General features: G+C 44.1%; 1 protein-coding gene across 1 annotated transcript in view; it reads right to left on the bottom strand.

Moving 5' to 3' along the window:
- LOC310872783 (uncharacterized protein) overlaps positions 1 to 12,448 on the bottom strand; it is a 57,034-nt gene extending 44,586 nt beyond the window's left edge. Inside the window, exon 1 of the mRNA XM_083784906.1 lies at positions 11,039 to 12,448. Within this exon, the coding sequence (XP_083641032.1) occupies positions 11,039 to 12,061 (1,023 nt within the window). The 5' untranslated portion in view covers positions 12,062 to 12,448. The remainder of the gene's footprint in view (positions 1 to 11,038) is intronic.
- Between the last annotated feature and the right edge of the window lie 291 nt (positions 12,449 to 12,739).

The following is a 12,739-nucleotide window of genomic DNA, read 5'->3' as shown; positions in this document are numbered from 1 at the left end:
TGAGTAGAATCATTACTCAGCAAAGCGCACACTGGGAGAGAAAAAAAGGAAAAAAAAGAGAAAGTCTTCTTTTGAACTCCCTGGCAACACAACTCCTGCACCTCGCGATAACACAACATGGAATTCTTTTTTAAGGAGATATTTTGTAAATAATTTCTCAAATTTATATTGTGATGTGATGGGGAGGGGGGGGGGGGGATCAGATGGGTGATGTTGGTTTTACCACACAAGGACGTCATTCGTAATGTGTGCAGTGAAGGTCGGAACATATGGATTAGGGATGCACCAAAACTATTCGGCCGAATAGTTTGCCTTTGAGGCTTTGTAAACAAACATTGCACAAGGCAGATATGACAAATAACATTAATAAGAAATGACATTTAATAACGTAAAACTTGCAAAATACCCTTTTTAAATTGTGGGGAAAACGAATCTGCATTTTGTGAGCTTGTAGATCAGCTAATTCCGCTTTGTTTATTTATGGATTATGAAGGTTATGCTAAGTAAAACTTTGTAATTATCTCAAATAATTGTGATTTGGCGATTATGTAATAATTGTGACAGGCCTAGAGAGAATCGCTCCGAAAAACAAGTAAAAACTAAACTGACACGGATATCCCGATCATCTAAACTTTCTGCACTACTCGCCTGTTATTGTTTTGAAGTAAATCCATCTGCTTATTCAAAACAGGCGAGAAATTGGGTGTTATTTGTGAATTCAATGTGACCAACACATCAAAGCGGTTTCTTCTCTTTCTTGCTTGTAAAACCATTTCCAGCAGTTCAGACCAAGGTTTGATGGTGGAGAAAAGAAAACACAATCGCATTATGAATTTAAATTCCTTGCTTCTTGCAAGAGAACCCCCATACAAGATCTGTGTTACTAAAATGATTAGAAATGTATTATTACAAAACAAAAGTTAAGTTTGAGGCACACTGGAGAGTCGTGGGACCAATCTTATCATGGCAAGAACGCAGCTACGATTGTCTCCACTAGTCCTTACCCGTTGTGAGATGCCCTTGTCGCATTTTTTATTCACTAATAAAATCATTATTAATCATGAATGTGTCAAATCGAAAAAAGGGCTCCGTTACGCCCTCCATATTCATATGGTCAATGCCTGTGTGAAAAGTGGGAGCGAGTGGTGCAGGCAATGAGGAGATAATGCGGTGTTTCTGACACACACACACACACACACACACACACAGACATTGTTAGAATTATAGTATGATTAGCACTAGCAGTGCTCAATTAACTACTTAACCCCCTACCTTCCTACCTACATGACTGCCTGCCTAAATATGTCCCAAACCGCCCCCTAAGGTCTTCCACGGCCGGCCTGCTCGCTTTGCCCAAAAAAATGGCAACTAAAAAATACGGGGAAGCAGCTTTTTGCTTCTACGGGCCGTCAGCATGGAACAAGCTCCCACTGTACCTTCGTCAGGCAGCCTCTGTAGACATTTTTAAAGCTCAGCTCAAGACCCACTTCTACAACATTGCCTTTAATTGATCTTTTATTTTTTATTTTTCATGTCCTCACTGTACTGCATTACTGCTTGTTTTTTAATGTCGTTGCCTTGCTTTTCTTTTATTCTCCATTGTTCTGTAAAGCACTTTGAGCTGCATTTCATGTCATGAAAGGTGCTATACAAATAAAGTTGTATTATTATTATTATTATTACATATACCTTCTTGACCGGAGCCCCCCCCAACAGGTCTATACTAGGCCCCCTTCTTTAACTCTACACCAAATCTCTTCTCTAATCTAATGTACGAGCTCACAATGTGCTGCGTTGCACTGAATGTCCGCTCAAGAGTGAGCAGACAGACATTGTGCCCTCTTACAATCAACGAGCATTAGTGAGGAGGACCAATTATATTGAAGATAGGGTTGAACATGGGTGAAGTGCTCCTTTAATTAGGTCTCGGGATTATGGCTTCACAAGTCACAGATTGAATAGAGTTAAAACCTCGCTCCACTCCGTTGAGCAAGAGCGGACACACCTGCCATGAAAAAAGCACTTAGGACTATATAATATATAAAGTAATACGCCAGCAATATTCATGAGAACACGTGCATTATGCTCATTATGTTCAGACTAAGAGTAAAACTCCCATAATCAGAATGAGTGTTTTCTATCAGGTGGTCATTTAATTACCATCATTATCATCATCATCATCTGCCACTTACAAAATCCAAACGCTCCAATTCCAATGAATGAAAATCTGCTCCAACACTGGAATAGGTTGTAGTTTGTTGCCATCAGGCAAAAAACAAAAATGTCTGCCCTACTTCATCCCACAAGTAGCTCACAAGTGACGTGTTGTGAGCTTGTAGATTATTTTATTTTAAAATGTATGTATAATAAAAAGGGAAAGGTTTTTGACATGATTTCCACGCGACAGCAACGATTGGTAAAGAGCCAGCCCAGAAGCCAGTACTGGTCACAGACAGTGCACTTCTATGGGAGAGAGAAAACTAGGCCAAACGCAGGCTGTGAAAAGTAAGGATGTGTGGCAGGCCGGACTTTGGTCCACTGGCTGCCACAATCAGTCACACATGTGTCTGGGTAGCACTGCGGTGGCCTCATCTGATCTCATCTGTCACACTTACCCCAAAATGGTATGGAGACAAAAAATGAAATGAAAAAAGTTTTAATTAGGCTTTAGATGAGATCAAGGCTTCTGAAACCAGATAAAACATGTCTATGGAATACTTGTTTTGTTTTGTTTTTTAAGTGTAAACTAAAATGTTTTCTTTCCGTTTTGAGTGGGTGAGGGGTGACCCTTTTCAATGAATGTGACAGCTTGTCCGTCTGCATGTACCATGTGTATACTCATTGTTGACGTGGGCCTTGGGTATTAAAAGGTAGGGTAAGTGATGTTTTTTTTCCGTTAACATGAAAACTTTTTTTGTTAAAAAGGTTAAAGCTCTATAGTGTTCAGTAACACTAGTCTCCTTCTCTGAAGCGCTTTAATAAACAAGGAGTACATTTTCAGGTGGTTGGCAAAATGTCAATCAATCAGGGGAGAGTACCCATTCATCAGCTTCAACTGTAGTGTTCCAGTTCCGTCGGCTCATTTCTCTGTCATAACTTCCAATTCCTCCCTCATGGGGCACGGTGCAAGTGGTTGCCAAAGAATGTGATAGGTGGAGGAACATTATCGATGCCTTATGCTCCATTGGGGGCGAAGAGCATAAGTAAGTAAATTATATTGTTTTGTATCTATATATTCTGATAGTAATCATCACTATAGAGCAGTGGATTTTCAACCCTTTTCATTTCCAGGCCATTATTTATTCAGCATTTGAGCGTGTGATCATATTTTGATGATATTTGCTCTTAGACCCCAAACTAAAGAATAAGTTGTACATCCTCTAATTGTGTACTTGTGAATGAAGTAATGCAGATGTTTAATAATAATGTAACTCTTGAGAGCATAAAATGAAAAGCATAAAATGCATGCTCTCAGAGTTAAAGTTCTATAGGGTCCATTTGGTTAATGGAATACCAACTCTCCATCATTTACCTGAGGACCACCTGGAACCGCTTCAAGGACCACTGGTGGTCCCCGGACAATTGGTTTAAAACCACTGCTATAGTGTTCACTGAGTAACAGGGGTCTCCCTGTCTCTCCACTCGTTAGTAAACTGAAAACACATTTTCATGTCAGGATATTACTTTTATATAGGGGCACGGTGGCACAGTTGGTAGTGCTGTCGCCTCACAGCTAGAAGGTCCTGGGTTCGATTCCCGCTCGGGGCGCTGTGGGTGCTGGCGGCGTGTTTCCTCCTCCGCGTCATCAGTGCCCATACCCGAAGGCGGGGTTGGCGAAAGGGCCTTTCTGTGTGGAGTTTGCATGTTCTCCCCGTGTCCCCTAGGGTAGGTACCCTCACAAAAAACATGCAGTAATCCTGGTCTCTAAACTGCCTCCCCCTGGCCAGCCGGGGCGCCTGATGGAGGGGAAAGGAACTGGTTGGAATAACGTGTTCCTTCCACGCGCTACGTCCAACCAGGGAAACTCCCCCCTGTCAGGTGTAAAGGAGCAACTTGGACACTCAAGAATGAAGGAAGCATGAGTTAAGTCCGTTGCTCTCCCCAGGTTGGTGGAGGATGTGTAGAGCCCAGGATCACATTAGATGATTGACACAGGGGTGAAAAATGGGTTACAAAATCGTGGGATAAAAAATATATTAAAAAAAAAGGATATTACTTTTATCCAATCAAGAGAGAGAACTCATAGATGGCACAAAGAAATGAACAGACAAAATCGGAACACTATAAAATTGAAGTTGATAAATGGGTACTCTCTCCTGATTGGATCAAATTGGCAACCCACCTGAAAATGTATTTTCTGTTTATTAACCCATTCTGACCGGGCACCCATTTTGGTGTCAGCATCATGTTATGCTTTACCTATTGAAAAATAGCAGATCTACAAGCTCATATCGCGCCACCGAGTGGCGCGATACGAGCTTGTAGGTCTGCTATTAAAAAAAAGAAAAAAAAAAAAAAAACATTTTTTTTTAGAATCTGATCTCAGGTCAGAATGGGTTCATCAGACCAGTGTGTGTCCGGTGGAAACCTTCGTATGAATCTGATCTCAGGTCAGAATGGGTTAAAGAGATGGAGACTGCTATATTCTACAGCTTGTAGATCTGCTATTTTTGAATAGCCAACATATAAATGGATGAAGTGAGAAGTTGGAACCAATACAGTCGATTCTGGCTCTTCTCATGTCACTAAATGAGATTTCGAAAATTAGCCTCTTTTCAGTTTCCCCGAAAATACAGGTTCTGCCAAAAACGACAAATCCGCCATGAACCAACCGGGACTGAGGCACCACCGCCGATATCCAAATAATGCAACCAACGTCCTCCCAGACATTTTTCAGTTTTCAGAGGAGCCATGGGCCCTTTAAGTAAGAAACTCTTTATTATTACCACATGCAAGCCCAATCAATCCATATGAAGAAAGCTTGGGGCAAACTAGCGTCTAAAGAGTGTTGGTTTAAGTTGATGTCTTTGCTCTCTAAAGTGCATGGTGATTACTGCAGCGATAATAAAGAAAACACTATTAATTCCGATGCAATCAGACAATCCCACTATTATTAGCCTGGCTGATGTCAATTTAATGTTATATACACTACCTACATAGACTCGTTGGTACTTGTATTGGCAGTAGGAATTGCACGATACATCGCCTAGTGAGGAATACATGACGACAGCAAACAGTGTTTCTGGCGCCAACAGAATAATATAAACCAAACATGAAAATAAATACCATTTAAGCACGGGGGCCAAAAACATTGCTTTGCAGATTATGTCAACGCACTGCTCGTCACTGAAATAGTCTCATTGTAAACTTCAACACAAGCAACGCTCAGAAATTCAAGAAAAGCGACGGAAGATTACTTTGCACACTGGATGTCAGTGTGGGAAGACAATTGCCCTTCCTTTGTTTGTTTTCCAGTTAAGCTCTCTCAACTTTCATAACTCTTGAATTGAGACCCCGAAGCAGCACTAAAGTCTGCTTCGTGATCTTTGATTTAGCCACAACCAGGGAAAGATAAATATATTAAAAACAACACAGAAGAAAACAATAAAGTAATCCCAAGGCATCTATTTTGAATCAAATAGTCCCTGAGGGACTATTTGGAATGAGATGGAAGGTTATTTAGACTAGTCTACGACACCTGCAAACACAGATGAACTAGGAGGAGGAGACTGTGTTATTTCCACCTTGTGGAAGAGAAAACTGCCTGTGCTTTACACCAGTGGTCTTCAACAGTGGGTCCGGGACACCTAGGGGGTCCTCAGTTACTACAGGGGGGCCCCCTCTCTCAGCTAAGGGGCCCTTTGCCTGAAAAACATTGAAGAGTAGACCCCTGCTTTACACAGTTAGATCACAACAAGCGAGCACACAAACTGTGCTCACATATTATACTGTGTCTATTATACAGATTATACCGTACTTATAATATACACATGATATTATAGGTAGGGTAAGTGATATTTTTGGTTAAAACAAAGTTATTATATAATATCCTGACGAAAGGCCCTTTCTGTGTTTGCATGTTCTCCCGTGTCCCCTAGGGTAGGTACCCTCACAAAAAACATGCAGTAATCCTGGTCTCTAAACTGCCTCCCCCTGGCCAGCCAGGGCAACTGATGGAGGGGAAATGTACTGGTTGGAATAACGTGTTCCTTTCTACGCGCTACGTCCAACCAGGGAAACTCCCCCCTGTCAGGTGTAAAGGAGCAACTTGGACATGCATGAGTCCAAGTTGCTCTCCCCTAGGTTGGCGGAGGGCGTGTACTAGACCCCAGGATCACATTAGATCATTGATACAGGGGTGAAAAATGAGTTACAAAATCGTGGGATATAAATGTACTATTTAAAAATATATATATATTTGTTAAAAGGTTAAAGCTATTGTGTGATAGTATTGCTAGTGTTGGTAAGTTTAACACACCAAACACGGGCCTCTCCAGCTCTTTAATAAAATGTTCAGGTGGGTTGCAAAAATCAACCAATCAGGATTCAGAAGAGACGGTAGCCATATATGCACTTAGATTTTGCAGTGTTCCAGTTGCAATTCGTCTGCTCATGTCATCACTTCCAATTTCACTTGTTTAAATCTGCATCCTGTGTGAGTTCTCTCTCCTGATTGGATAAAATGTGTATCCCGACTTTAAAATGTGTACCGTTTAATAAAGAGCTGGAGAGACAGCGAGACTCCTGTTACTGAACACATTATAGCAAGCTTACTAGCAGAATATAGAGCTATGCAACACTTAATCTAAAAATAGAAAACTCACGTATGCGCTAACTTTAATATAAAGATAAACAGATGCAGTCACTGCTGCAGCGAAATATACGAGTTCATGTCAAAAGCCACACAAAAACCTCATCTTGGGGAAGAACATGGCACTATGAATTATAATATTCAGACATTTACACAATTTCAACCCGCGGGCGTCCCTATTTTTGGCATGCGACATTGCGGGAGGCAAAAAACACACAAATCTAAATAGCAAAAATATAGCATATGTACAAGCTCATGTCGCAATGTGTTGTGGGCTCGTTGCCAATCGTTGGTCCGCTACGTTGATTATGCATCGGACAAAGTATATTGGACTTCTAAGTGGTTAAACGGCCCATAACAGTGACCCCAACACAATAAGTAATTGTTTCTTCACTGCTTCAGCAATATATTGTTGTGTACACACGTGTCTTACAGTGTAGACTAATTGCTGACCAAAATGTTCCACACTTTGCTGTTGGCTAGTGCTCACTCCCCACACAGTTGAGAAAGCTGAAGCTAATGAGCTATATAGAGGGTATGCGCGTGACTTCATCATCATACCCGGAAGTTATGCAGGAACGCCTACCGAGTGGCAAAAAACTACTTTCTGGCCTTCATAGCCTATACATCCAAACAGAAAAGTCCTATTTGATTGCATTAAATGACTTTAAACAACATTAAACTCACTTTGTCACTCACTTTGCCACTCAATCTGCCATTTGCTTTATGCATGCGCATACCCTCTATTCCGGTGAGCCTATATCTGTCTTCTAGTATCCACCGACAACTCAACCAACAGTTAGCAAGCCAAGTGATAGTCTGCCATTTACCACATTGTGCCAAAGCACACCACTGTTATGTTGCTTATTTTTGTAAGGTTTGAAAGGCACAATTCATTGTCACCGTCATTCCAAAGAGTCGAATGGCTAATTTATGCACAACGCATCACATCCACGACATGTTGTGAGCTTGTAGATTGGCTATTTCCACCGCGCGACACTCGGGCAAGAAGAAACTGCACCTACCAAAAGGCATAGGTCATTTTTTCCTGGTTATTTAGTCTTTCTATTTGCATGCTTTCATTTTATGCTCGTTTTGTGTTTCAATTATAAGCGCAAGAGACTTGGAAAATTCTATAATAAATAAAGATAAGCAACCCATCCTGTCAACATCTCATTTCTGAGCTGTGAAGACATAACATATTCCATTATCCATAGGGTCCATAACTTCAGCAATGCCAATGTTATCGGTTTTTACAATTGTATTACGAATAGTATAAGATGCTTTATGTAAAAGGAAATTAAATCCACCAATGTCCTCATTAAAACAAACTCATGCTGAATGATAATAACCAGTTAATGCTCCTCAATGAATCAGCATGATAATAAATCAGCATGATAAGAAAAAACAATAACAAAAAACATGAATTAATACATACTGAACACAACACGGGCTCTGATTTTCTCAAATGCATGAACTCTATCCCCTACTGTGGGCATGTCTTAATAGGCAAACATTTAGAAATATCAGGCGAACATTCTGCGAAAACAACACGCTGCAGCACGTTGGGAGCTTGTATATGGGCTATGTTCGGTAAAGAGGTTTGTTGTAGTGGGGAAAAAGGCAGGGACCAAGTACAGACCGCTGAGAGACTACGGCGCGTCCTTCAAAAGCCTACACGGGCCTACTTCGCAACGTTCGACACGGCAACTTGCACGCTTTAGCGAGCTCGGTGGTGTCTCACGTGGCTCAAGTTTGCTTGAGACGGTGGGCTACATTGCGGTCAAGTCCATAGAGCAGTTTGTGTGTGTATACAGTATATATATATATATATATATATATACACACACACACACACACACACACACTTTTTGTTTGCCTCAAGCATAATGAAAGAAAGACAGCTATACTAAGAAAAAGAGAGTAAAAAAAGTAAAAAAGTACTCGTATTGGTACTCTGTATTGGCGACTTGGCGAGTAATTAAGTATTTGTACATGGTCTGAAAAAAATGGTATCGGGACATCTCTAGTTATAAGCACAACCCGTGTAGGACTTAGAATGTCGCGACCCAGGCTACTGAAAAACATACTGTAGGCAGCGGTTAAAACTTACTGGCCTGCCACAAGATTTCTCACTCTTGTTTGTGGAGGAAAGCACTAAATACAGGTACAGTATACTTCCTTCACCCCCTTTAATTAAGCATCTAAAATGAGCCGTTGGTATCACTTTAAATGAGTGTGTTAAAAAAAGGGCACCCTAACCTATGACACCCAAGAACCAACATGTGACACACATATTTGCAGAGTGAAAACAGTCCGCGGTAAAACCTGGGCTGATGTCACCAGAGACAGTGGATGTAGGTTAGCTAGCGAAGCGGCAGTGTTGACATGGTTACGACACTCTGCATGCGAAAGTAAATTTGGCCATTGTAACCCCCGGTGAAAAGAGGCGGTGACACTTGGCTGACACCTTGGCAGCTTGTAAACACAACCGCCGCCAGTCCGACTTCTACTCGCCTCACGTGGGCCAAAGATTATCCAGGCCAGTCTCTCTTCGTCTCCTCTCTCTCCCTCTCTATGCACAACCTAACCACTGATCTAGAAACAGTGGGAAAGGCTGCTCTAGAAAGTGCTGGAGGACCACACCTACTCCTATCTGCTGTACTGGGATCAGATTTAGACAAACCAGGGCGTGTGAGCGGCAGCGAGTCAGCGACAACAACTTTTTGCGGCGCACGCCTTGATCAATTTGTCCGAAATACTAACATTGTGTGCCGCCACTCCTCGACACAGAGCAAGAGTTAGGGGTTAACAACAAAACACAAAGCTTTCATAAATAAAGAGTCTGCATGCAAATTACTGCAGTAGGAGGGAGAGGACAAAATGTGTTCAATAAATGCAACAGACATGGGACTGGGAGTGTGTGATTTCCAAAACAAAATGTGCAGTCTCCTGTCTTCTCTCTTTTGCGTTTTAACAGGATTAGATCAGATTAAAAGAAAAGGTTTTCATTCAGGAACAAAAACACATACTAAACATATTTTTCAGATCGTATGAATGCCACATAATCATCATCACAGAGTGCATGCGTTAAAACAAATGAATGGCAGAATGGATGTAATTCTCCTGACAATGTGGAAGAACAACAGTTAAGCAGGGCTGAGTGTTTTTTCTGCTTTGCAGCGGTACATTAGATGCAATTATAAATGGCCAGGAGCAGGGGAAGGGGGAGCCAATCAGATCTCGACTCGCATGTCAACCTAAGACCAACTGTCTCCTGGCTCTGACAGCAGGATTTTACCTCCATAATTCAAATCCCAAAGCAAAGCAATCTGCACTTTTGCCAACTCAAATCACTGGCCGTGTTTACAAGCGGCACATGGATGGAAGCGAGCTGCTCCGAGGGGGAAAATGGTCGTGCAAAGACAGTAGACATCGCCTCTCCTTCGATACAAAACGTATCCATCGCGATCGTTATTAGACTTTGATACAATTATAGCTATTCCGGCGGATGCAATGTTGCGATTCACTGTCTCTCTGCAACATTTTGTACTGACATTCAGATATTACACTCCTACAAATGACAGCGTTTTTAAATCGTGACGATGGCTTATGAATATGCAAATGCAATGTTTTTTTAACAGCTAAGCGCTGTTCTTTTTTTGCAACTTGTCTGTAGCTCAGACAGGGCTTTCATCACAAAACTTTTTGATCGTACTGAAAGGAAAGCAACCCCCACAGAAGGCTATTTAACAGCGGATTCCCACAGAAAGAGAAAGCTGACAGCCCCACACACACACAGGCTGAAGGCTCAAAAGAAGAAGCACTTTAGCCTCGGCAAGGAAATAACACCTTTAGCCTCCCCCCAATTTCTAACTGGACAAACTCTGCTCTAGTTTCAACCCGGAGCAGGAAAGTGAGCTAAGATCCGCACAGCAACACCCCGCTGCACACAAAGTTTAACGTGAACAACAACATTTAAGCGTCTTTCCCCCCCAACCTAAACATGATTGCAGGGGGTGGTACTGAGAGAAACACACAGAGAGAGAAGGCAGCCATTTTAGAGATCTAGCTACATAGACAATGGCTGTGTTTCCCATTGCAATACAGAGCAACTCTCTAACCAGTGGCTCTCTCTCCTCCACACACACAGCTTGGTGGGTTTGGGTTCTGGTTAACTGGGTGAAAGTGGGTCGGGGTGACTGTTGTAGTGAGAGGAAGTTTTACCTGACTCCTGCTTATTGTCTGTCCAGTGTTTCCCGGGCTCATAGGAGGATGGTGGCTCCTTTGTTGCCAAGTGGAGTGGCCCCCACCTCCATACTGGCTGCCCCCCACCACCATGTCCGCCGGCCCCTTCCCTCCGGGGCCCTCCTGGCTGTTATAGTCCGTCTGCTGTGGGTAGTTCTGGTAGCTCCTGGCGGAGCTGGGGGAGGTCAGGAGCTGGTTGAGGGTCGGCGTGGCCGTGGGCGGGTTGTTGCCCATGCTGTACCGCGTGTTGCTGTACGGGGAGGAGGCGGCCAAGGAGCCGGCAGCGGAGCCGCCACCGGGAGACTGCTTGCCCCCAGCCTCGGCCGGTGGAGCAGGGGGAGTCTGGCTCTGCTGCTGGCTGCCGCTCCGCGGGGAGGACGAGCTCATGGTCCCGGCGTAGCCGCCGCCTCCCTGCTGGGCCTGCTGATACGCAGTCCTGTTGGGGAAGGGGCTGTAGCTGTTATAGTGGTTGGGGTAGCCGTGGTCCGCCGGGTGCGAGTTCGGGGGATAGCCGGGCTCCATCATGCCTGGCCCTGATGCAGCTGCCATGCCAGGGCTTTGTTGGCCGCCATGTTGATGAAAAGCGGCCCGGCTGTAGTGCTGGTTGTAGCCGTAAGGCGGTGGAGGGAAGGCGCCCGGTTGGTGGTGTCCCATCCCGGGATGGTTGTTCCCCTCGGGCCCTCCTCCTCCTCCGCCGGCATCGTTCTGGTTGTTGCTATTATTATTATTGTTCACCCGGCCGCCGCTGCTGGATAAATTCCCGTTGCCGTTCTTCATGTCAGGCTCGCCTCCACCTCCCCCAGCGCTGCCAGCAGCATCGGTCCCGTCCTGCAGCTCCTTCTGGCCCGGCGACCCGCCGCCGTCACATCCCGGATCCTTGTTGTCGTGCTGCTTGTCCCCCGGTACCGACTCCGGGTCCTGCACGGGCTCCCGGTCCGGCTTTTTTAGTTCGGAAGGCGGGCTGGTGTTGAGAGTTGCGACGCTGGCGACCTGAGCGGCCATGATATCTCTCTCTCTTCTTCTTTCTTTCTCTCCCTCCTCTTTCCTCCTCTCTCGCTCCCCTCTCTCAACACAGCGACTCGCTCACAAGCACACTCTTGAATCGCATGGAACCATAAATACTAGTATTATTATTCCTCGAACGAAAAACGTACCCGATGTCCCGGTTCATTCCTCCCCCTCCCCGGCCCCGAACCTCGTCCCGGACCGAATCCGGCATCCACCGCGCGTCCGTTTTGAAAAGTTTAAAGTTTGGGGTTTAAAAGGAACAATATTAAACGTAACCCAGACTTGGAAGGGGGAATTAAACGTAGCGACACAGACACAGTGTGTTTTGGCTTCTGTTACAGAAGGAGAGTGTGAGCTGGAAACCCGAGCGAACCAACACGAGGCTCCACAGCCATTTTACTGAACACACGGGACGCCGCTGAAACACGGAGCGGACTAGGCCCCGCTCACTGGAAGCGGACTGCATGCACCTAGTACCACTAATGAGCTGGAGTGGAGGAGAGGGTTTGTTGTGTGTATGAGCGAGGTTTAGAGGTAACCTGAGTTGTAAACTGAAGATGGGATGCTCCTATACTACTGGGTCTTGTTGGATGGTCGGTAAAAAAGCGCACCATGGCAAAAAAAGAAGAAAGGAAAATATAGATATCATAAGAGAGATTAACTCAACTTCAA

This window comes from Protomyctophum parallelum (assembly GCF_964188405.1).
Source record: "Protomyctophum parallelum genome assembly, chromosome: 1".
Classification (NCBI taxonomy): Eukaryota; Metazoa; Chordata; class Actinopteri; order Myctophiformes; family Myctophidae; genus Protomyctophum; species Protomyctophum parallelum.
Note: the sequence above shows the minus strand (reverse complement) of the source record. Positions and strands in the feature narration are given on the sequence as shown.